This window comes from Hyla sarda, chromosome 2, assembly GCF_029499605.1.
Source record: "Hyla sarda isolate aHylSar1 chromosome 2, aHylSar1.hap1, whole genome shotgun sequence".
NCBI lineage: Eukaryota > Metazoa > Chordata > Amphibia > Anura > Hylidae > Hyla > Hyla sarda.
In genome coordinates, this window is record NC_079190.1 from 260802338 (window position 1) to 260829677 (window position 27340).

At 40.6% G+C, this 27340-nt stretch overlaps 1 protein-coding gene across 3 annotated transcripts in view; it reads right to left on the bottom strand.

Moving 5' to 3' along the window:
* RUNX3 (RUNX family transcription factor 3) overlaps positions 1-27340 on the bottom strand; it is a 210778-nt gene that overhangs the window by 21276 nt on the left and 162162 nt on the right. For all 3 annotated transcript variants that reach the window (XM_056560589.1, XM_056560588.1, XM_056560590.1), the window contains 2 exons: positions 21455-21559; positions 5480-5647 (listed from right to left, as the gene is read on the bottom strand). In XM_056560589.1, coding sequence (XP_056416564.1) covers positions 5480-5647; positions 21455-21559 — 273 coding nt within the window. The remainder of the gene's footprint in view (positions 1-5479; positions 5648-21454; positions 21560-27340) is intronic.

The following is a 27340-nucleotide window of genomic DNA, read 5'->3' on the forward strand; positions in this document are numbered from 1 at the left end:
AGCCGGCCACTTTCGGTTTCACTTTTAGCCGCGCGGCTCAGCTCTGAGCGCGCGGCTAAAGGGTTAATAGCGCGGCGCCGCGATCGGCGCTGCGCGCTATTAGAGGTGGGTCCCGGCTTCACTATGACACTAAGCCCGCCGCGATATGACGCGGGGTTACTGTGTAACCCCGCGTTATATCAGGAGAGCAGGACCAAGGGCGTACCTGTACGCCCTTGGTCCTTAAGGGGTTAAACAGATTTGTAAATGATTTCTATTTAAAAATCTCAACCCTTCCAGTACTTATCAGCTTCTGTATGTTACAGAGGAAGTTCTTTTCTTTGTGAATTTCTTTTCTGTCTGACCATAGCGCTCTCTGCTGACACCTCTGTCTGCCTCAGGAACTGTCCAGAGTAGAAGAGAATCCCCATAGCAGACCTATCCTGCTCTTGACAGTTCCTGAGACAGACAGAGGTGTCAGCAGCGAGCACTATGGTCAGACAGAAAATAAATAAAAAAAAAGAACTTCCTGTGGAGCATACAGCAGATGATAAGTACTGGAAGGGTTAAGATTTTTAAATAGAAGTCATTTACAAATCTGTTTAACTTTATGGCACCAGTTGATAAAAAAAAATATAGTTTTTCACTGGAGTACTCCTATAAGGACGGCAGGCGTATCCATATGCCACCGTTTTAAAGTCCTTAGGGACTGAGGGTGTATGGGTACGCCTGTGGGAATTTCATTCCCCGCCTCAAGCCAGTCAGGGACCGGACCGGGATGCCCGCTGAAATCATTCAGCAGGCATCCTGGCACATCCCCATGTCATCCTGGCACATCCCCATGTCACCCCCCATGTCAGCGATCGCTGCAAATCACTGGTCAATTCAGACCGGCGATTTGCGGCGATTCTGGGTCATATGGGTGTCCGGTGACCCGGAAAATAAGGAGGATCGGGGATGTCCAAGATTTTTCCCCAAGAAAGCAAGTAATGACGAAAATTTACCACTATGTTAAAGTAGAATATGTCACGAAAATACAATATTGGAATTAGAATAATCGGTAAAAGCATCCCAGAGTTATTAATGCATAAAGTGACAGTGGTCAGAATTGCAAAAAAGGGCTCAGTCCTTAAGGTGAAAAAGGGCTCAGTCCTTAAGGGGTTAAAGCCTTTCTAGACTAAAAACTTCAACCCACTGGTCTCATTGGTATGTCAACAATTTCCTGAATTGTACAAATTTCAAATTTCCTGAAGTGTACCGGTGTTTTATGATTAGTGGATGTGAAAACCAGAATTTTTTTTTTTATCGCTTTTGTGATTGATGTGTTGATATATTTACCTTTTGCTCCTATTAAACATTGCTCAGTGGACACGAGCATCTACATACTAGCTCCTGGTCTATGTTCAAGACTAGGGAATCAGTTTTGTATGAACTGGATTTGGTCTGAATTTCACAAAAAGTCTGATATTTTTGGGATTCCTTTTGAATTCAGTTTGTCCCTGCTTCTGTCAGTGTACTGTACAGGAGTAAGATCTTTGACAGGAATTTGTGATCTTTAAGATACTTTGCACATGGCATTCGGGGCACTTCCAAATCTGAAAATAATTTGGTCCAACTCAGACCAGAAACAAGTCTTGGGAGATGGGCTTCTTTCTAGTTGAGATCAAACTGTAGAGTGAACATTACTACAATATTCTATTCTAACATTTCAGTACAGTATGTGCCATGTGTGCTTGCATAACAATTTATAAAACTAACATGTTTTTCTATAAAATGTATGCACCCTGCACTATGGATGGTGTATTCTTGGTGATTTGTGCTGTTTGACTTACCCAAAACTTTTTTCATTGCCAAAAATTGAATCAGACTAAATTCCTTTTTTTTAACTTGAAGCATTGCTGTCATGTAAATTAACTATTGACATGTCGCACTGGCATATCAAAAGTTAAGATCGGTCGGGGACTCAGTGCTGAGACCTACTCCAATTGTTAGTTATAGCCAAAAGTGTGTGGTATCTGTATCTATTGGTGTAGTGAGCCAGATATCTGCTTCTCAGAGAAGATGCTAAGCAAGCACAATTGTAACTTCATCTGCAAACAAGACAGCACCGCTTCATCTGGTTAACAACACCAGGGATCCCTCCAAGTATCCCGTGTGGAAGAGGGAGTAGCGAAACTGAGCATGCGTATCCACCTCACAGTAAAGCTATTGAACAGAAACAGCAGGTGGCACTATATTATCATTATTCCTGGAATAACTGTGCTCAGAGAGATAATGAATTACATTGGACTCTCTAGATATGGCTAAATTGATTCTAGGCAAGTTTTAGATGGTTGTACCAGGCTTGAATTGTAGCATCATAAGCAAAAAAAAATAACACCCAGACTCCTTGCTTAACTCGGGCCACTATTGGGTTTTATAGTAAATATATAAAATGTATAATGTACGCTATATATATATTTTTTTAATGTATTTTTTATTTTTTTAATCGATTTGTTTAGTTTCATTATATCTGATATTTTATTCTCATGGGAGGGCACCAGTAATGACAATAATTTATTCAGTCCTTTTAACCAAATGAAGTGCTCCCTTGCCACAGGAGGAAATATGGTGGGGCCATGTTAAGATAATGCTGCTCTCAGTGTGAGCGCAGATTTAGAAATGCATGTGTGCCTTTAACCACACAGATGCACACATTCACGTGCTTGCCTTTCAGTAGCACAGGCTTTCCAATGACAGCTCGGCAGTGTTTTGTTTCATTGCATGCCAAATGCCTCTAGCCTAGGGGCATTTCCCATAGAGATGAAAACCCTCTTGTTTCCAATCCCAAAAGATTGTTAACAGTTACCCTGCCAACAAAAGTGACAACAGGCATATTTTGACTTTGAGAATATAGTGTGGGATAGTTGCTGAAAGTTTTAACAAGTTATATTAGTCCTGGTTTATCTTGTACAATGAGATTTTCAGACCGTAGTGCAGTATGTCTATGTCTGTAATGAAAACTACACTTCAGCCTTCTTATGGACAGTATATACAGTATTCTTATTTACACTTGTGTATTTCTGTCAGTATTTTGCAGTTATAGCTGGGAGAAGTATCTACTGGTGTGGTGAGTCTCTGAAGCTGTATAGTCTTCTCTGCTTCTCAGAGGAGATGCCAAGCAACTGTTTAAAACTACATATAGTGTGAATTGCACTTCTGAATGGTGGCATCAACTTTTGGGGAATAATGTGCAAAGGGACAAAAAATTAATAAGAGTCAGATTAAAGGGGTTCTCCGGTGCTTAAACATCTTATCCCCTATCCAAAGGATAGGGGATAAGATGCCTGATCGCAGGAGTCCTGCCGCTGGTGACCCCCGGGATCATGCACGCGGCACCCCGTTTGTAATCAGTCCCCGGAGCGTGTTCGCTCCGGGTCTGATTACGGGTGACTACAGGGCGGGCTGCGTGTGACGTCACGTCTGCGCCGGCGTGTGACGTCACGCTCCGCCGCGCAATGCAAGCCTACGGGAGGGGGCGTGATAGCTATCCCGTAGGCTTGCATTGAGGGGCGGAGCGTGACGTCACACGCCGGCGTGAACACGCTCCGGGGACTGATTACAAACAGGGTGCCGCGTGCATGATCCCGGGGGTCCCCAGCGGCGGGACTCCCGCGATCAGGCAACTTATCCCCTATCCTTTGGATAGGGGATAAGTTGTTTAAGCACCGGAGAACCCCTTTAAAGGGGTACTCTGCCCCCTAGACATCTTATCCCCTATCGAAAGGACCCCGTGATCTCGGCTGCGGCACCCCAGACATCTGGTGCATGGAGCGAACTTCATTCCATCCCAGATGACTGGTGATGCGGGGAGGAGGCTCGTGATGCCACAGTCACACCGATCGTAAAGTCACGGCAACGCCCCCTTAATGCAAGTCTATGGGAGGGGGCGTGGCGGCCGTCACGCCCCCTCACATAGACTTGCATTGAGGGGGCGTGGTTGTGATATCGTGAGCGGGGCGTGACTGTGACATCACGTGCATCCGGCACTGCACCCAGCGCTCTAAACGAACGCCGGGTGCAGCAGGGAGATCACGGGTTCCCCAGCAGAAGGACCCCCACGATCAGACATCTTCTCCCCTATCCTTTGGATAGGGGGTAAGATGTCTAGGGGCAGAGTACCCCTTTAAGGAATATGAAAATCCTGCTTAAAAATGGGTTTTAGGGTATGCTTAAAACTGGGGAATTAATGTGTCTGAAGTACATCATTCAAGAGAAGTGGTGCAGCACGAGTAAAGTTTTTCAGATGTGAGTGCAGGGTTCTTAGTATAGAGGAAGTTAGTAAGTAGAACACAGAGCCCAGGAGGGAAGGTAGAAGGAGATGAGGAAGGAGATATAGGGAATTGCAGTATTATGCAGCATCTATGGGTGATATAAAGGAGTTTAAATTGTATTTTATAGTAAATGGACAAATAGAGCAATCACTGGAACAGGGTAGAGGCATAGATTTAGCGGTCAGACAGAGGGAAAGACTGATATGTGAAGAGTTACAGTAATGGAGATGAAATTATATGAGGGCAACAATAGGGATTTTAGAAAAGGTCGCATTCTGGTAATGACCTTGCAAATGATTGAATATAAAGAGTTAAAGGGGTACTTCACCCCTAGACATCTTATCCCCTATCAAAAGAATAGGGGATAAGAGGTCTGATGGCGGGGGTCCCACTGCCGGGGACTCCCGGGATCTCGGCTGAGGTACCCCGCTGTCATTACTGCACAGAGCATACTTGCTCTGTGCGTAATGACGGGCGATACAGGGGATCAGACATCTTATCCCCTATCCTTTGGATAGGGGATAAGATGTCTAGGGGCGGAGTACCCCTTTAAGGGCCATATGAGTCTATCATCCCTATGTACTACCTACGAGTTATGGTATGTTCGTACACTGAGAATGAAATATCAGGTTTAGCTTAATAGATAGCAGAAAAACAAAACCTTTTGTTATTAAAAGATTTAGTTTTAGATATAGGTCATGATGCTAGAGATATAGGTCATGATGCTAGTGGAAAGACTGTTGTCAGCAGTGAAGGTTTGGGGCAGGTGAGTATACATTTTTATATAGCTTTATTGCTTACTTTAAACAAAAAAGAAAAAATAATTGTGTGACTGGAATGCTCCTTTAAGCCAAGAAGATTGAAGCATACTGAGTAGGAGTTGGTGGTCTACAGTGTAAAACACTACTGAGCAACCCAGGCGAATCAATAGAGAGTAATATTTTTCTGTACATTTTTGCTTTAAATATTTTACATAGTAGTGCTTTATACTGTATACAATAATGTCTTACTGTAGAGTATATATATGCAGGGCTGCAGGCAATCTTTTCACCAATAATAGATCTAAATAATCTAAGTACAACCATTAGCATTGTCCAAGATATGTCATCAATGCTGATTCATATTTATCTCTACTCATTTTTCTCACTAAGACGGGTAAAGTAAATATGTTGATCTGATCATCTTACCTTGTATTTGTGTTTGAGCTTGGTTGCTAAATGGGTTTGGGTTAGTCAATGAGGGTCTTGAATTAGGATTGGTCTGAACTCTTATCCCCTGCCTCCGTATAAGCTCCAGATCACTGTAGCGCTCAGGGAAATGCTTGCTTGCCTGCTCTTCATGCTTTTGCCGATGCCCTGTAACATCCAGATATGATCAGTGAAAGAGAATTTACCTCTAAACTCAATAAGTCACCAGCATATAAAAGCCCTGTTATCCTTTTTTGCTATTATAACTGTACTGGGGAAGCTGGGTGGCAACAATCGTACTGTACTGGGGAAGCTGAGTGGCAACAATCTTGTCTGTTATTATAGATTCCACATGGGCTGTCACCTATGTCACTCAACTTTCCCAATCCCTGGAATGACAAATTCGTCTCCCGATAACATTTTTTAAAGACTGAGTACGAGTACCGATACTTATTTTTAAGTACGCGCCCATACCAATTACCGATACTTTTTTCAATGTCATGTGACAGATTTTTTATTTATTTTTTTTTAAATGGGAAAAAGTTGTTGGTTTTTTTTGTATTTTTTTTTTATTTCAACTTTTTGAAAAGGGGGGTGATTACATTTTTTATTGGGAAGGGATTAATTCACATTTATTATTATTTTTTACACATATTTTTGCCCACTTTTTTATTGCCTATAGGGGACTATTACATGCAATCTGTAGATTGCATACTGATCAATGCTAAGCCATAGCATAGCATCTATCAGTGTTATTGGTGCTCCTTTACTAATGCCTGCCATGGCTGGTGACGATTGGACGCACAGAGCAGCGTAAGGGACCTCCGACCGTCCTCACAGCTGATCTGGACACCGCAATTTCACCGCAGTGATCCTGAGCAGAATCCCTGAGCTACCCGGCAAGACTCTCAGGACTTTTAGACACCGCGATCAACTTTGATTGCAGCGTCTAAAGGGTTAATGCGGGTCCCGGCTATGATGTGCGTTCAGCTGCTGAGTGCAGGCGGCTTATGGCTCCTCTGTGATACTTGCCAACGGGAGTCCTTCCGGCAGGTATCTGATCAGGTATCGGGGACATTTGCACGAGTACTCGTGCAAAGTACTCGTGCAAATGTCCAGTATCGGTCCTGATATCGATACCAGTATTGGTATCAGGACATCCCTAGTCAGTGACAGAGTAAACAAAGGTACCAGGGCAGAATGGAGTGCTAACAAAGGACCGTAATAGGTGAGCATGGCATAGTTAGTTATTTTACAGCCCTAGTTATTTGCTGTTTACTTGTAACACAAATCAGACAAGTAGGCTCAAGAAACCTGAATGAGCCCCTTAGTGGAAGCTGTAAGGGTATGTTCACATATAGTTGTTTTGTATCAGAACTATCTGCCACACAGGGTTTCTTCTGACGTTGGCTCAAAAACAGCAGTGGCAATTTTCCAAAACCGTCACGCCCCCTCCCATATACTTGCATTGAGGGGCCGGGGCGTGACTTCACACAGGGGCGGAGTCGTGACGTCACGGACTTCCATTCCGGTGGTCGGGACCCAGACCCTCCAGCGCTTCCGGAGCAGAAACATATATATATATTGTGGGGGTCCCCAGCGGCGGGACCCCCACGATCAGACATCTTATGCCCTATCCTTTGGATAGGGGATAAGATGTCTAGGAGTGGAGTACCCCTTAAATAGGTATGCTATATAGGCATGCTATATTGCGGGGGTCCCCAGCGGCGGGACCCCCACGATCAGACATCTTATGCCCTATCCTTTGGATAGGGGATAAGATGTCTAGGGGTGGAGTACCCCTTTAATAGGTAGAACAATGGGTGAATAGAAAGGTTATTATTTGTAATCAATATACTTTAGGCCTAATATTCATGACAATTGCTTGCTAAAGGTCTTTTCTGGCATAAAATGAAACCATTTTGATAGCTAAAAATAGAGCAGTTATACAATCAGATTGTTGAATCGTATGCTCAAGCATCTGGTCTACATATGAGATCAAGTTCTATTCTTACTTCCATAGATTCAAAATAAGACACAAAACACTTAGGGGGGAGTTTAGTCATTCATGTGCGCCAGTGTTCTGAAAAAGTGTGTGTGGCGCACAGTCATATCTGCACCAAAATTAAAGGGGTACTCCGGTGAAAACCTTTTTTCTTTTAAATCAACTGATGCCAGAAAGTTAAACAGATTTGCAAATTACTTCCATTAAAAAATCTTAATCCTTCCTGTACTTATTAGCTGCTGAATACTACAGAGGAAATTCTTTTCTTTTTGGAATTCTCTCTGATGACATCACGAGCACTGTGCTCTTTGCTGACGTCACTATAATAAAAATAATAACGCTTTATTTATTGTTGTCCTTAGTGGGATTGGAACCCAAGGCCCCAGCACTGCTAACCACTGAGCCACCATGCTGCCCTTAGCATACATCTGCTATGCATGGTTGCTAAAATGGACAGAAATGTCAGCAGAGAGCACTGTGCTCATGATGTCATCAGCATTCCAAAAAGAAAGGAATTTCCTCTGTAGCATTCAGCAGTTAATAAGTACTGGAAGGATTAAGATTTTTTAATAGAAGTAATTTACAAATATGTTTAACTTTCTGGCACCAGTTGATTTAAAAGAAAAAGGTTTTCACCGGAGTACCCCTTTAAGTGGTCTATGTCTCTTAATAAATGAGACACATTTTGGTTTCAGCAACCTTTGCAACCGACGTACCGACTTAGAGAACATGAAAATGTCTGAACCCCCCTAGGGGTGGTTTTACACACAGTTTTCATATAAAGAAAGGACTTATATGTCTCCTTTCTACTGGATCCACTTCTGGCTTTGGCAAAAAAATTTGATGACACAGTTTTTGACATTATTCATGTTTTGGTTGTTTTTTTTTAAAATACTTTTATTAGTGTTTTTTATGTATCCAAATGTGACTTTAGAATTTATCATTCATTACATACAGAAAATTGTTATTCAGTTTATTTAATTACATTTGAGCTCCAGGTGAGGTGTTTTTGTCTGGCATGTCTTGTATAGGCTTTTCTATAGTGAACATCCGGAAGTGGTACAGGCTACGTTACCACACAGGTATTTTTGTCTAGGTGTTTTTTAGGAAAAACGGCCACTACAGTTTTTGATCCACAGCCAGAAGTTTATTCAAAAGAAATGGGAAATATAAAGGAAAGACTTAAATTTCTCCTTTCTTCTGGCTCCCCTTCTGACCTTGGCTCAACCTGCCAGTGGAAGTTTTTCAAAAAGTGCCAAAAAAAAAAAAAAAACCTGTGTGGAAAGCTAGCCTAAAAGTGCAAAGATCATTAAAATAGCCATGTGTTTTAATGTGTTTTCAATATTTTTTGTGTGTTTTTTCACATTATTTAGCATGATATGTCTGAATGCATTATGTAAACTATTATGAACCAGTGATTGACTTAAAATTTTTGAGAGACCAGAATACTGTCAAAATCGCTTATTAAATATATCAAATGTCATCGGCATACTAAATTACAGGCCACGATATGACTCTGGTATGGTTAATGTTTAGTAAACAGAAAAGCATTGTATTCATTTAATCTAATACTAAATCAATATTCATTTCACATCAAATGTTCTTGACGTCTTCAGCAGACAGAATTGTCAATAATAAGGAAAAAAGTTTGGGTATTTTCCTGGAATCAGATGGGTGAAATTCTGTATGCTAAAATGTAATGCTAGATGTATTCCTTTTAGAAACAAGCAAATTAATAAGCAGTCTTCTTCTGCACTTTATAATCAAGTAGGGATATCTGGGATGCCATATGTTCTTGCATGTCCATGATATAGGTGTTTTCATGCAGAATTATGAGAATGATTTAGAACATAGATTATGATAATAATAATTATAAGGCTGGGTTTGTGTGCAGCGTCAGTTTCCCTCAGGCACTTTTTAGCACCGGTGGGAAAGTGATGCTAGAACTGACCCCATTCCTCCGGCCGTCCAGCGTGTCCAACTATCTGGCATCCAAATTAAGACACCAGATGGTTGGACACTCCTGACGTCGTTCCCCTGTCTGGCTATCAGAAATAATGGATGCCGAATGCTACACAACTGATGACAACTGATGCATGTTGTCATCAGTTGTGTCAAGATTTAGGTATATATATCGTATATATTCCGATAGCAACAAAAATATGCTAATTTGTAATGAGGCACATTAACTTTAGTGGACCGAACTTACTCTACTAGTGACTATGTTCTGTCTATTCCCTAAATGTATATTTTCGGTATACAGTCTATTGTCTGCTTAGTAGACTATGTTCAACTCTTTGACCACCCAGTCATACCAGTAATGTAGAGTAATGTTGACCATACCAGTAATGTAGAGTCTAAACACAGTGTGAACCTTACAGTTATATATGTATGTGTGTGTGTGTGTGTGTGTGTGTGTATATATATATATATATATATATATATATATATAAATATTTTTTATTTTTTTTAGTTTATGTATTTATTAATATATATATATTTATTTTTTCTTCTTGAAGTCCATGTCACCAGTGCTGGTGATGTGACTAATTTATATGGGGTACTCATGCTCACGAATGTGTTCATGTGATCATTGGGAAGAAAAACAGAACAGAAAAGTGCATGAATTTTCATTAAGTAGCTTTAGGAAAACAGTATCCTATACTTTGTTTGTTGATAACTTGTCCTTAACTTATGTGCCACTTGTAAGGGTCCTTTGACGTCAATCTTTCCCGAATTTTCTTCAAGCTCTTTGTCACCCATAGTGCCTGCAGAGAACTTAATATTCCCACCTCTGAAGTGGGAAGATATACCATAAGGATGAAATGAATTGGTCACACTTAATTCTTTTGCTTAAGATGACAGGGCAGTGGGAATCTTTTACAATTTCCCTTAAGCAATGGGACCAATTATGGTAATTTTTTTCTACTGAAAGGAAAATATGTTTTTTTTGTCTATACAGAAACGTATAGAATTAAAACAGTCAAAATGACTCATTACTTCTGGTTGGTTTCCTCTGATCTAACTGCAGTCATAAGGGTCAGTAGTGAGCAAAAAATTTCCATGGTTTTAGAGATAAATCTTTGCCCTCTAATTTAATGTGTAGGTAAACTTAAAACTACACGTTTTGACATGTTAACCCTCCTCATGATATGATACAAAGAAAGAGCAATGACTAGAGCAGCAGTGAAGTGCCTTTATGCTTCTTTATAAAGATAATCTGCAGCAACTGAGGTGTGAATTATAATATTCTGCCGCAGTTAAATGTGTATTATCATATTCTGCAGCAGTTAAATGTGTCTTATAATATTCTGTAGCAGCTGAGGTGTGTGCTATAATATTCAGCAGTAGCTGTGGCACAGAACTGTGTGAAACCATGGACCTGCAAATGCAACAGACATATGTAGCACCGCTAATCTGTATAATCCTCAGGTTCTGACATCAGAATTTTTATGCAAATATTTTTACATCTATGTCAGTAGAAAATTTCAAGGGATACTGTAGTGATATAACCCAATGTAAAATCCACCTGGGGAGGGGAAGTATAAAAAAAAAACACCCTCTCTTACTTATTTTTTTTACTTTCTCCCTCCCCAGACAGATTTAACATTTGGTTCCATGTGTGTAAGAATGCATACATACAGTTATGGAGTTCTAATTCACTGCCATTGCTTTTAATGGGAGCCTGCACTCTACCTATAGAGCAAAAGACGTAAAATAAATAGTTAAACTAAAAGGGGTTGTAGTGGAAATGTTTTGTAATGGCTCAGTGTGTCCTAAAAGTAAAAAAGTAATGCCTGATCTCCTGCTGCTGCCATTCCAACTGTGTCCAGTCTGTGCTCATCAACACTTCCAGGTCAGTGTTTCACCACACAGGAAATGCCTGCTTCGCCAATCATCTGCTAAGGGGGTCTTAGCGAGTCATTGCCTGAGGGGGCATTCTGAGGGTTGAGATCAGTTGGGATACGGGTACTGATCAGTTGGGATGGTGGCAGCAGGAGATTCGGTGGTGAAGATAATTTCTTTCTTTTTAAAAAAAAGTTAACTGTGTATTTATGAAAAACCTTTTATAAATAACACATTATGGCATTTTTAATCCATTCACTTATCAAATTCTGACTTGCATAGTGTCAAATATTACACCAAGAGGAAGTTAGTTTATAATTTTAATGAAATCAAAAGCACATGCTGTGTCCCACATTTCCTATGAAGTTGATTCATCCTTGTAACATCTGTCTTCCAAGTGCAAGCAAGGAAAACAAAAACGGCATTTGGTAAGAATCTTTTTAAAGCAGCCAACAATGACAGAGAAACTGTACAATAAAATCTTGCTTCAAGCTGCTTCAAATACATGACATTGTGCAATCTCTACTGTCATTGCCACCCACTTGGAAATATGGAAATGCATAGCAATGCCTTTAGAGGAACATTTCTGAAAGAGTGTTTAGTCTTATATTCAGATGCAGCTTAAAAGAGAACTGCGGCGTAAATGTTTTAATTCCCCCGGGCCCGGGCTGCAAAAAAACCCAAAAAACTTTAACTCACCTTCCCACATTTCCCCGTTGCGGAGATATCGGTGTCCCATTCCTCTGGTGCTGCTGGCTTCTGGCTTCTTAGACTCGAAACACCACAGCGCAGGCAGCGTATCACCGGCCCCAGCGATGTTCCGCCTCTGCCGGTGATAGGCTGAGCGCACTGTCATGTAAAGAGCCGGGCAGTAGGGAGAAGATGGGCCCGGGCTTCTTACATGAGCCTGAGCCTATCACCGGCCGAGGTGGGACATCACTGCGGCTGGAGATACGCTGCCTGCACTGTGATGTTTCGAGCCAAAGAAGCCAAGAGCCAGCAGCACCGGAGGAATGGGATGCCAATCTCTCTGCAACGGGGGAATGTAGGAAGGTGAGTTAAAGTTGTTTTTTTTTTATACTTTTGCAGCCCAGGCACAGGGGGACTTAAAAAATGTATGCCGCAGTACTCCTTTAAATCTTTCAGTGTTTATGTAGGATTAGGATTATTTGACAGACTTCTTGGGTAAGAACAGTAAAGGGTGAGGTATCCTTAGGTACATCAGTAAGGAGACCTTCAAACTGTTTTATACTTTGGGGTACTTTCTAACTATCCACATGATCTTTGAGTGTTAGTCAAAACAGACAGCAAAGATCATCTGTCTGTCACACAACCTATAAATTTTAGTGGATAACATGTACTATTTTATATCTGCGGGTGAGATTTTATCAATTAGTTCTCTTTTCATTATTGTGTTGACCGAACCCCTTACCCAATAATCAGCTGATGGTTGGGGGGGACCTATTATGGGTTAAGTGGTTTAATGGTTAACTACTGCTGCTGTTGTGGCATTCCCACAGGCCAGAACTCACCATTGGCCCAGCAACTTTCACTCCTTAGGACGTGGTTTTGACCACTTGCATTCACTCACCAGTAATTTTCCCTGATCTGCTGATTCACAGATTCACCAGTACAAAGAATGCATCGGGAGAATCAACTTGTGTTTTATTTGTATGAACTCAAAAGTGAAAACCTGGCAATACAATTCACACATTAGAGCTTTCATAAGGTGATAAGATAAAAAAAATCCTGTCAACAACCTAACAAGTTTTTAGAAGTCACCTAAAGCAGTTATACAAAATAAGAAAAACAAAGCGACTTTCTTTTAGAAACAATGCCTCACCCGTCCATGGGTTATATTTCGAATTGCAGCTTAATGGGGTACTCCACTGGAAAACAGTTTTTTTTCTAAATAAACTGGTACCAGAAAGTTAAAAATATTTGTAAATTACTTCTATTTAAAAATCTTAATCCTTTCAGTACTTATCAGCTGCTGTATGTTCTACAGGAAGTTCTTTTCTTTTTTTATTTCCTTTCTGTCTGACCACAGTTCTCTCTGCTGACACCTCTGTCCATTTTAGGAACTGTCCGGAGTCAGAGAAAATCCCCATAGTAAACCTATCCTGCTCTGGACAGTTCCTGACATGGACAGAGGTATCAGCAGAGGGCACTGTGGTCAGACAGAAAAGAAATTCAAAGAGAAAAGAACTTCCTCTGTAGCATACAGCAGCTGATAAGTACTGGAAGGGTTACGATTTTTAAATAAAAGTAATTTACAAATCTGTTTAACTTCCTTGCATCAGTTGATATAAAAAATAATGTTTTCCAGTGGAGTACCTCTTTAACTGCATTGAATTAAAGGGGGTTGAGTTGCAATACCACAAACACAGGTTTTCTGTGGTGTTTTTTGTTTTTTTTTGTAACGGCTCCTGCAGTTTTAAAGCCAAAGCCAGAGCCAGAAGTAGATTTATGAAGGAGAAGTCTTTTATATTTCCTTTTCCATTTGAATACACTTCTGGTATTGGTTGAAAAACTGCAGTGGCAGTTTTAAAAAAATGTGTGCTGTGTGAACCCCTAGCCATTGGGTTTTCTTTAAAAAACAATATAATTTTTGAAACACTTTCTTCTCCTTTAATGCTCATTTAGTAAATGCTGATGTCATAGAGAATGACTGCTTATTTCGAATACTAAGAGCAATACTAAACAGGAAATCATTTTTTTCTTTCTTCCTGTGTGATCACTTATAATGTGTGAACTTATTCTCATATTTTGGACTATAAATTTCAATGTAAGTGCGACAGTTTCTCAAGTGTCTTTGTAATGACACCTTTTCTTAAATTAAAAATTCCCCTGCTTATTGCAAAAAGCAATTTTTTTTTGTTGCCTTTAAATCATTGTATATGACCTCATAGAATAGAAATGGTCAGCTTTTCTCTAGTGTTAATAATATGCAATTTTTTAATTATCTACCAGACTTTATCTATCACAAATAGGGGGGAAACTGGAGACCGAAAAGAGTAACTGGGTTGTAATCATGAAGAACTGGTAGTCTGAAATCTACCTCCTGCCTTACTGTTGGTTCAGATTACTACTTTCTCCCTTCAGCTTCTGTTCCCATCCTCTCAATAGCGCTTCTGGATACTTGTGACACATCAACCCCACAGTAACTGCCTGTTTAGCCAGTCATTGGCCAAGGTCGGACACCACTGTTTCCAGAGATTGGTTAAGCAAGCAGTGGGGTCCTGTGGGGTCATGCATCACTGAAACCAGGAAGCAGTGGAGATGACCCGCCGCAGGGTATGGCAGTTGAATATATTTAATTTTTTTAGCATAAAGACTTGCCTTGCTGAAATACCCCTTTAGGGTAGGGATGCATGTAGCATATAAGCAGCATATTGTACGCTACACAAAATCCACTGTGCAGCTGGAAATACACTGTGTCAGGGCTCAAGTCCTGCAGGAACTCATGGGAACGGAGTTCCGGCACTTTTTCCATAGCAGAAACGCAGTTACCATTAGAAGGGGTCCTGCAGGACCAGCCCTTAAAGGGTTACTCCACCCCTAGACATGTTATGCCCTATCCAAAGGATAGGGGATAAGGTGTCTGATCGCGGCTGCGGCACCCCAGACATCCGGTGCACGGAGCGAACTTCGCTCCGTGCCGGATGACTGGTGATGCAGGGCAGAGGCTCGTGACATGACAGTAATGCCCCCTAAATGCAAGTCTATGGGAGGGGGCGTGACGGCCATCACGCCCCTCCCATAGACTTGCATTGTGGAGCCGTGACCGTGAAGTCATGAGCCTCTGGCGCTGCACCGAATGCTCTAAATGAATGCCGGGAGCAGCAGGGAGAACGTGGGGGTCCCCAGCGGCGGGACCCCCGGGATCAGACATCTTATCCCCTATCCTTTGGATAGGGTATAAGATGTCTAGTACCCCTTTAAGTGTAAATCTAGGGTAAGTTCCCACACTTTTTTTCCCAGGACTTGATCCCTGCACTGCGTATGCTATGAACAGACACAAACAGACACAAACTTTACCCGATGGAAACCCTGTGTTTGCAGTGAGGTTCGGAGGCGGGTCCGCATTGCAGTCATACTGGCTCTGTCTACAATCCATAATGTGCACACAGGGCTGCATAATGAAATACGCTGCGTATATGCTGTGTGTGACCCTACACTAAAAGGGGTATTCCAGCCCCATAATAAAATGTAAAGGCAAGCCTGCATGCTGAAAAAAAAATAAGAAAGTATATTCAACTGCCATACCCTGCAACCGGTCATCTCCACTGCTTCCTAGTTTCAGTGATACATGAGTACACAGGAACTGCTTGCTCAGCCAATCTCTGATAACAGTGGTGACCGGCCTTGGCAATTGACTGGGTGAACAGGCAGTTCCTGCAGGGTCGATGTGTCACAAGTACCAGAATCAGTATTGAGAGGTTTGGAACGGAAGCTATTTGAACAGCAGAAGGGTGCAGTATGCTTTCTTTTTAATATTTTTTTGCATCAAACTTGCTGAAATTTCCCTTTAACATTTTGATTGTTAATCAAACAGTATGTAAAGGTGAGTTCACATGTTCAGTTTTTTTTTATTAAACACCCTTAAAGGGGTATTCCAATCTACATTATTAGTTTTTAAACTGTGGGGCATGTAAATGTATACACTTATGTAAATATAAATAGTTTTCAAACGTTGTCATGTTTTTAAATGTTACAGCTGCTTATCTCTACCTTTTGGTTACTGCTAGTTGTCTAGGCTACAGGCCACCTCTCGTTTTTCTGGAAGGTGGATGAGCTGCTGCTAACTTCACACACTCACTCTGCACAGAGCAGGAGAGGGACTTTATCTGCCAGGAACCTTGGATAAACATGATCACTGACACTTCAGATACAGGCTCTGCTGGTGTGCAAGCTGTACTGTACCAGTGAGTAATGCAAAGTGCTGGTAGCTTGCACACAACCAGTGTGTTTCAAGTATTCCTGCTGAAGCAGGAAGAGAGAGGAGGCTCAGCTCTCCAGTGAGCTCAAGAAGTCAGAAGAGAGAATTCCTTTAAGTTACTGAATTCTTAAAGGATTCTTAAGTGAATGTAAAAAATATTTAATAATCTAACTGAAGCCAACTGATGGCCTACTTAATTGGCAAGTAGGCAGGAACAGTGGTCTGGGTGAGAGCAGGGCATCACTATTCCCTGTCCAGTGTAACAATACGTTTATAGGACACTACTAGGACATAGTTATAAGACAAGTACAGTCTACACATAAACACTAGAATATATTTTTTCAGACACATACTAAGTACAGCAAGCCAGGTTACATAAAATCTACATTACTGAACAGAATCACTAACGAACACACAAAACATTGTCAAACAGTACAACAAAAAGTATTAATTATTATGAGCAGAAGTTCTACATACAGTTTTGCAAAAAGAACAGTAGTGATTTTCTTTTCCTAGAAAACCACACTGTGACCACAGGCTGCCAGCTTGCTGTTTCATGTTATGTTCTCATTAAATAAAACCACAACAGATTCCTGATTATTCCTATGCAGCACCATTTTCCTATTTTTGCTGCATAATTCGCCCTATCTTCTCATGTCTGCATATTTCTGTCTGTATCACATTTATATGAAATATTATTTACAGAATACTCTAAGGGGTATTCCAGTAAAAAACATTTTTTTTTCATATCAACTGGCTCCAGAAAGTTAAACAGATTTGTAAATAACTTCTATTAAAAAATCTTAATCCTTCCAGTAGTTATCAGCTGCTGAAGCTGAGTTGTTCTTTTCTGTCTGACAACAGTGCTCTCTGCCGACACCTCTGTCTGTCTCAGGAACTGTCCAGAGCATGAGAGGTTTGCTATGTGGACTTGCTCCTACTCTGGACAGTTCCTAAGACAGACAGAGGTGTCAGCAGAGAGCACTGTTGTCAGACACTCAACTTCCGCAACTGATAAGGATTAAGATTTTTTTGTAGAAGTAATTTACAAATCTGTATAACTTTCTGGAGCCAGTTGATATGAAAAAAGTTATTTTTTAACTGGAATACCCCTTTAAGTACTCTGGCAACATAGGGGTTATGTGAGCTCACTGTCTCTGGGGTAAAATGGTTGGCACTTAAAGAACTCACTTCAACACAGTGGATTCAGTTTCAGAATGGCGATCACAGGCTAAACTAAACCCTAGGCCATCTATCCTGTAAAGAAACACATACAATGTCTTTCAAAATAAGACCCTAAATCTATTTTAGGGTGCGTTCACACTGCGGAATCTCCGCTCGCTGCAGAGATTCCGTCTGGTGGCGGCCGCCAAAAATACTTCGGCGCTAGGGCCGCAGGGCACTGAGCCCTCACCATTGACCGCTATGCAGTGCTCGCGGAATCTGCGCAATGAATGAACATGTTCTTTCTTTGCGCGGAACAGTTTCAGCGGCGGCATTGTCCGCCGCTGAAATTACGCAGTGTGAATGGAGACCCGCGGAGACCCATTCACACTAATGTTAAGTTCACACAGCGGAATTCTGCTCGTGGAATTCCGCGGGAATTCCGTAGTGTGAACGTACCCTTACAGTACTTTAAAAGAAACACAGTTCATACCATATCATGATCTTGGCTGCCACAGGCTTTGGCACACACTGTCATTTGTCAGACTTCTAGCACTGAGTGACTGCCCAACCGAATGATCACTCGGCTGATCACAGGGGTCATGTGGTATTAAAGATCATTGTTAGTTGGGGGCACATCTTCCTGTGTAATTGTAGGATGTGTTGCTGACAATGATTTATATTAGGGTCCAAACAACGGTTTATGGGTCATTTGGGTGGGCCTAAACTTGCAATAATAGAGTCTTATAAAGGCTCCTTTTAACAAGTACCAATCTCGCAGTATTTAGCTGTCGGCCCATCCTAATGGTACTTTACTTTAAAGAGTTAACTTATGACATCAATTATTATAGAACACAGACCATCCTGCATGAAGTCAGATCTTCTCTCCCCACTACCACCCAGGTCCTTCTCCAGGTTTTTGCCACATTGCACCCAATATAGTGGCAAAATAATCCCACTCTAGGTAACACAATACCACAATATGTAAAAAATTTAAAAACACATGTTTTGATTACTTCTGCCTCGAAGACAAAATCTATGTGAACTAAAAAAAAATAATCCTGCGTAGTAAAGTCTTGTGAAAAGCAATCCACACAAGAAATGCGCTGCAAATCATACTATTTGCATATAGGCTCTTAATTGACCCTTCTTATAAAGGTGACAATCTATAGCGCTGCAGAGATTACATGTTATTAGTCAGTAAAAGATTCTTCTCCTCTGTTTTTTCACACTACAGAATTTCTGAACGGAGAGATCCATTCAGAAATTCTAGGACCGAAGATTCCAATAGTTTGCAAAAGATTTCTGCTGCACCATGCACACATTTGAATGTAAAGTTCCCAACATTCTGTCAGCTGAATCTGCTTGGAAATGCATTTCTGTCAATGGTTAGGGGCATATCCGAGCAGTCCTACTGCTCATTCATTATGGTGGTGCCTGCCATGTTATGTCTGCCCAGATATTCCCATTTTACGGGGCACCCAAGTAAGACAATAATGTCCTTTTGGAAACTATGTGAGGGGCCATGAACTACAAATGGAAACCCAAGCACAACCTTCCTGCTGCACTTTTGGAGGGTTTTGTGTCACATTTAGAGGGTTTTGTGCACTTTCTAGGATACCAATTCTCATGCTTCTCTCCAAAATGGGATAATTTTTTGACAGCTTGTAAAAAGCCACTGCTTCTCCCAAAAAGGGAACCATTGTGTCTTTTGATACTATCATGTGCATATAAACACTATCAGGCATCTGCCACCAAAAGGATATTATTTAGACATTTTTTAGTTTAAATAAGCTGTTGGTTACTACACATAGCCATACATGTTGCTATAATTTTTATATTGGCTTTGCCTTTAAAAAAGTTAAAATGTACTTAGATATACTCCTATGTGACGTAACAGTGTTATATAGAGATTTTCAATGCTTTTAGTATTATACATACCTTTAAATGGGCACTGTCATGAACTCTTTTTTTATATGTTGTTGTACTGATGTACTACAACATATTTCTAATATGCTTTAATTATTATTTTTTTTATTAAAACACTTTATTTTTATTTTGAAATCCGGCCACTAGGGGTCTCCCTCCTAGTGGCCGGCTGCAGCCTGGCATGACGTCACGCCTGAATTCGGACCGATGCCGGCCGGCAATCGGTCCAAATTCATTCAGTCTGCACTCGCTCCCTGCCTGTCAGACAGGCGGGAGCGAGCTCTGAGAGCGCATTGGCTCCCTGGCCTCACACGCCGACCCCGCCTCCCGCTGCTGCCTCAGGAAGGACTCAGGACCCACCAGGACTCACTTCGTTATGTCTGTTTCGGGTGGTGGTGGGGGATTTTAGCGCCGCAACCATAAAATGTATTGCTTTCAGCTGGGGGGGTGGGGGGGCATTGCGGGGGTAGCACCACAGCCATTAAATTTATTTGCTTTCAGCAGGGGGGGGGGTTTGGCGTTGCGAGGGTAGCGCTGTGGCCATAACAAAGTTATTGTTTTCATCACAGGGTGCCTCCAGTTGTCTCACCACTACAACTCCCAGCATGCCCTGACAGCCAATAGATGTCATGGCAAGCTGGGAGTTGTAGTGGTGAAACAGCTGGAGGCACCCTGTATAGGTGAACTAAGGGCGGAAGTCCCCCCCAGCAGGCATCAGTGACGTCGCGCCTGCTGGGGAAGTCTGCCTGGTAGTGAGCACACTACCAGGCAGACAAAAAGGCATTTCTAGGATAGAAAAAAAAGAAAAATAGGCAGGGAGGGGGTTAGGGATGGATGGGAAATAGGCAGGGACAGAAAAAAAAAAAAAAGATGGTGGGAGCTACTCTTTAAGTGTTATTGTTGAAGTTTGAGCTCAGTCTAAACTAGTAGTTCTTTAGAACCCTGCTCTAGTCTTTTTGCACTTTTTACACTATTTTAGATATACAAAAATCACATTTTCAGGACTCGTGGTCTAATCACAGCTCCATACAACTGTCAAGTTATATGAAGCCATAATGCAGCACCCATAAAAGTCTATAGACTCTTGTTGTAGCTCTCTATTCCTCCAATGTAATCCTGAGGCATACATAGGCCCTACAATTGGATTCTTTATAAATCCATATATCCATATATTCCATCTGTCAACACAGTAGATGTTACTCTCTGCGACTACCTCTTAGGAGAAATCCCCAGGGAACTTGTGGTGACAACACTGTCTATATATGGACAGTTACAATGAATGTACAGACCACCATTGGAGTCCAATAGTTATGTCATCTTTCCAGGGAAGGATGGGTAGTTTGGTTCTGTTAAAAGTATTTATTTCCATTATTTGCCATATACATTTTATGTCTCCTTTGTATTCTTGGAAAACTTTGAGCCTGTTTTTTCTTGACCCCATGTTTGGGGCATGATTGTCTGTTTGTTGGAATATGCTCTATGAAAATTATAGTTGAAAAAAAAAAAGTCTTTCTTTCCTTCCCCTGAGTTTCCTGCAGAGCGACAGACAGTCTTCCGAAACTCATTCATTCAAAATGTATGTTGAGTGCCTGTCAGCAGTACCACTTTTCTGGAGGGAGCTCAGGAGGTAAGCTCAGAGTGAAGAAAAGAATGGGAAGAAGAGAATCATAGCTGCTCTGAGTTTCATGCATGCATGCCAGGAGAAGCACCAGCAATAGTGTCCATTAGTTGAGATTCCCGTATCCATTTTATAGAGGCCTATGAGGGATGCCATGCTATAGCATCCGTCACTGTTAGACTCCCATTGTAAACAATGCATTTGTTTAATGTACGGTATATGTTGCTTTACAGAATCCCTTTGGATGGAATAGCATAGTCTAGAACGTTGTTCCATCCTATTGTTTAGCATTTGCCAAACACATGGGGGCCAAAAGGATGCACTTTTGGCCTCTGTCAGGGAATGTAAGGTTATAAACACAATTATCATTGTAAATGTTTGCATGTTAAATATCTTAATAACTTAATTATTAGCAGCACTAAAACATTACATTGGGGGTGTCTGTACATTACAGCTTTCTCTAGGACTTACTTCTAGGCTCTCGTGGTCCATCAACAGTCACTTTAATAGCTCTGTGATATGTGGCCACCTGTGTAGGGCTTGTAAAAACGGTGATTGTCAATGTGAAACTCTTTCCTGAGGATAAAATGAAACATATTTTATTTTATTGCACTACTGAACTCAATATATAACATTCATGTATTACACATTTCAATCTTTATGAATATAAGACAGGTCAGATTATAATAGCACATGCCATAAGCTTCAAAGGCCCTCCAAAAGTTCTATATATACTAAAGATACTTGATTTGGGATACACTCTTCCTCTAGTACCCCAACACTTACCTGAACTTTATTAATTCAATCTTATTTTATTATGAGTTCTGGAACTGTATTTGGCATTCTAGTATATGGCACAACCCCTTGCAAAAATTATGTAATCAGCACACAAAACATACCTGAAATAAAGATTAGTCGTCTTATTTAATGGCATAAGTTTGTCCAAATCACCTTGTAATTTGTAATTTCTAAAAGAAATACCATCAAAAATCTGTGTCTAATTTTGAATGGGAAAAACCATTGCAGATTTGAAATCTGTATAAAAAAAAAAAAATCGAGATTCCTTATACATCACTTAATTTTTTCCATGGCATAAAAAATAATAGCATATATTCCCATTCAAAACAAGGGGACTATAGTAAAAAGGGAGTAGATGCCTGCCGAAAACAACACGTTTAATTTTGTGCATTTAATCAGCTTAATCAGCTTGATCTACAATGCCTCTACTTTCTGAATCCAGCTGACAGACAGGGTTTGGCTAACAGGGCCGAGCCCAGATGAAATCCCATGCATGTGCCGTGTTTGTGTCTTGTGGTGCATGCGCAGTAAGTTTGCCCGGTTCAGCCTCACTGGCTCACTGTATATGCACAGCAATCTGCTAACATGAGGTCTATGTGGGATTACAAATGGGCTTTTAAGTCGAGCCCTGTCTATCCATCAAACACACAGAATATATGGATTCAGAGTAGAGAGTTGTTGCAGCCCAGGCCATGCCTTTTTGACATTTCAATGCAAAATATAAGACAGTTTTTTAGCACGGACAGCACAATTAGGGTATTCATGGCATCCTTTCATAATGATCTCTGTAACAATGTTGCCATTTTGAATATGAATTTGCAGATGACAGAATGCACTTTAATTCATAATTTATAGACCCCAATCAGATCAGTAAACGTTTATGCAGATAAGTGACCATTATGACCTTTTGATTTCATTGTCACTAAGTCTGGGTGACTTTTATTACAATGCACCCTTTGCATGCAGCTGAGGCCTTGCCATGCTGGTGGTACAATTTAACTAGAGGTAGGGTTTCATTTTTATTTTTTTTACAAGATGCAGTTTTCTATGTGTGATATACACTAATGAATCATATGGGCTCTGTAATGCATAGTTTCTGTAAACTCAGAGCCTGCTTGGTAGCGTTCTTAAATTATGGTTTATTAATTCACTACATCATCTGAGGTGACCATGCTGGAGCAACACAAGGTTCACAATCAGCATTAAAGGGATAATCCACTATAAGGTGACTTTAGAATGTATCTGCCAGATAGTAATGGACATTTTCAGGAAGGATCTGCACTCAGGGACTATATGTGGCTATGTTGTGAGATTACCATAATGCTGTGGCGAAATCTTTTTGTGAACTGGCTATTTCCTGTTGGAGTTGCCTCTCTCCAACTACAAGTCCCATAATTCTGTGTATGAAAGTGTGTGGTATTTTTTCTCCCTCCCACACATCAGCCACCCCACTGATTGAAGCGCACACGTTCTGCCTTCAATGCAATACACTAGTGTCTTCTAACCATGGTTCTTTCTGCTGTTGCAAAACTAAAATTCCAAGTAGAATAACCCCCCCCCCCTCCACCCAGCAGTTGCTGCACCCACTGACCACTGAAGCAAGACAGGCTCCCTGCCATTACCTGACTAGTGATGTAATGTCTTGGGCCGCACTGCAACCTGAAAAGACACTCATTTTGTATGCTGACATTATATTATGAACTACACTAACTTTACAGCCCCTGTAGCATAGTCAAATAAAAAAAAGTTCCCGGGAAAACCCATTTAAGTATAGGGTAATGGCTAGAGGCTTCCATTAATTTGTAGCCATATCAAGGAGATTTAGATTAGCTTTATACATTCTACACATTTGCTTTTCAGTAGTTTCCCAGTAGATTGTTAAACCATTATTATATGCAAAACGTTCAGATATACATGAGGCTATTATGATGCCTTATTTTGGAGTTTTGAAATGACATCAATACACTCAAGATGAATCAGTTCAAAGACCAGACTTAGAATTATAAAGCATTCCGGTTTGGAAATTTGTTTTGGAAGCATGAAAAAACTCTAACAGGATAATTAAGTACAGAAATAAAAGCTTAATTCATAAAAGGGCAGATTTTCCATTGCCAATCTGCACTCAGTTAAGTACAGATTTAGAAAAAAAGAATAAAAGTATGCGTTTTAGGAAACTAAAAAAGAAGACGGAAATGTTAAAGAAATGTTAACGCTTCAACATCTCTACAGTAATTATATATCATAAAAACTACCCATATTTGTAGATATGAATAGACTGATTTACATTGACATGATTTACCAGGGTAATCAAAGCTGGTTAACTTAAGTTATACGAAAGAGTTTGCAATATATTTTATAGGGTTTTAGGATGATATTATATTTTATTTATCACAAAACTGTTAAGCAAAGTTCACTGTATGTTGCTGTAAGTGTTTGCTTTACATGAAAGCTATTCTTAGCATAAAGCAGCCCAAAAACAAAGATTACATATTTTCATAGAAACTTCTTCAACGGTCTATATGCGATGGTTCCTTAACTGTTGTGAAATTGCAAACCCATGTGTGCTATGGAAAGCCGAAAGTTGTCATGGCTCACACTCTGCAAACCAATGCACTTTAAGGGGTACTCCACTGCCCCAGCATTTGGAACATTTTGTTCCGAATGCTGGATGTGGGGGTAGTGACGTCATGCCCCCTCAATGCAAGTCTATGGGAGGGGGCACCACGCCCCCTCCCATAGACTTGCATTGAGGGAGAGTGGCGTGACATCCCGAAGGACCTGGCCATGATGTCACAACCCCCACAGCCAGCATTCGGAACAAAATGTTCCAAATGCTGGGGCAGTGGAGTACCCCTTTAACTGTGTTACCTCTACTAGTACAGCAGAATTGGATCTTTATATGGCACTTTTCAAAATAAATCTTTACATATCAGTTACATATACAAATATTAACATATACAAATAATAATATTTGTTAAATAAGACCTTCATTGCCTATACCCAGTGTCTCAAAATAGTCATTTTAACACCCATTAGTAGTGACAGTGTAGGCCTATAACAGCCATACACAGGGAATCTCTGCTGAATAGGGCTGCCTGACAGCTCTGCTGAGCAGGGTTTGTCATATGGATTTTAATGGCTGCCCGAGCTGTAAGGATGCACCCCTGCCCCCCTCCCCTGTCCCCTGCTATCAGCGGGATACAACTTGGTGTCAAGTATTATAGGCACACAAGGCCCTGAGATGCAGGTGCAGAGCTGTGTACGTTGTACAAGTTCACAGCTGGAGTATACAAAGAGTCAAGAATGTACTGTCACCCCTTCATACCTACACCCACATCCACAAGATCTTATAAAATGACATACATTTCATGAGATCTTGCTTCCAGAGCATCCTACAAGCCTTATCCATACAGAATACTGTCTGTATTTAAATCATGCCCCTCAGTGTAACATCGCACACAGGGTTTATTAACAAAGAATACATCTAGACTTGGGGCATCCTAAGAAATGAGATGTTTGGTGAGGCTACAGGACCTCTTTAGGGTCTATTCACATTTACAGTATCCTGCACATATTTGAAGATGTATTCAATCGCTTAGTTCACATTAAAATCTGCAGCATAAAATATGCGCAGAATACTTTACCTGTGAATAGACCCTTAAGCAGTAAAGTCTCTAAGCTTGTTTTTCTATTTGCTTACCATGGATAACTTTTTTTAAATAAAATATTATAATTCATATTTTTATCCTCGATTAACCCTTTAAACATTTTTCTCTTGATCCATAATCTGATCTAATAAGAAACCTGTAGTTAAGTTAGGACAGAAGTCTAAGAACTGTTTCGATTTCCTCAGCAGCTCTGAATGAATAAGAAGGGGTGGTGCCCTGTATTCTTCTCTACTAACTTGAAGGATGTGGAGGGTTTTGTGAAGATGTCAGTAGCCAGTTATAATAGCAGCTCCCCACAACAGCTTAGTAACAGCTGGGATTAAGTATATTTTCATGGTTTTGAAGGAAAGATATTCTGTTTATACAGTAGGAGTCTTAGTCACATATTAACACTAGTAGTTAAAAATGGGGTTTGGCCAATGAATATATAAATAAGTGATTTGTGTCAGGGAAAAGGGAACGGGGTCTTTAAGTTCTACCAAGGACAGTTGATGTACTTAGCACTTTTTCAAAGATACTTGGCATTGTTAAAGTGGCACTGTTAAACCTGGCATTGTTACCGATCACAGCCAGATACTGGAAAATGTTTTTTGTTTCTAATCTGTTTCTATTTTCTGATTGCAAATTTAATTAAATTTTTTTGAACATTAAGAGCTGACCTTATTTACTTCTACATGAGAGTGTTCTAGGCATGCTCTGTGCCCTGTAAAAAAAAAAAGTCATTGTGCAAGGGGAGGCGGGGGATTTGGTCTGAGCTCTAACCATCACCTATTGTGAATAGCCTGATCCTGTCTTATGTACATCCTGGCATCACCTTTCACTATAATCCTCCCTATGAGGATAAGGACAATCAGGAAATGTCAGGTGTATTTTATAGTGTGGATAGTAAATGTATAAACAATAGGTCTTTTTCTGATAACACATTCCCTTTAAGTACGGTGAGCTAGATTAATGGAAAAGATGTCCAGTTTTCACCCGTTAACAGAACAAAGCAAAAGTGATTACCAGCGGCTACAGCTGCCGAAACTCTTCTTTATGGATATAACACCAATGCAGATCCATACAATTGGACAAAGAAGTGTGTTTAAACCATATGAATCTGCACAGTTGTATAGATCTACACTGATTTTATCTCAATAAAGAAGAGTTTCTGCAGCAGCTGTATCCATTGGTCATCACTTTTGCTTTGTTCTTGTTGAGCAGAATTAACTGACATGTGTGAACAGTGTTGGGGATTATAGAACACACTCAGCCCTTCTCAGGCTGGAGTAAAGTACAGCTGGTTTTCCAGTCTTTATACATGATCCTCATCTTTATTTATAAAACAATATAAGCATTGCAGATAAAATGTGAAGAGGTTTTTAGCTTTAATGGAGTAATGGGTTGAATCAGGCAGATGGCCAGGCTGTATAGAGTGCTGCTGCGCAATTCACTAGCCTATAACATACCATTATAGCGGGTCCAAGGACTGAGACCCAGTGCGATCTAAACTTTTGGCATGCCTGGATAATATGTTAAAACATTTTTGGGGGGACAGTTACATTTTAAATACACAGGATGTCATAACTGAAGACTTTGAGATCTTAACCCCCTTGTGGCTGATTATTACTACTACTATTATTACTTTATCTAACCTAATACAAGTTAGTGAGGCCAACATAGAGTCAGTTTGGTTTACGATGCAGTTTGATAATAATACAGTACCTCGTGTAGGTGTGATCTATAGACCACCTGGCCAGGTTAAAGAATTAGATGATTTACTAGTTTAGGAAATAACTAAAATGACAATGAAAGGAGAAGTTATCATTATGGGAGACTTCAATCTTCCAGATATAAACTGAAAAACTTAAATAGCTAGTTCTGCCAGGAGTACAGATATTCTAAATTCCCT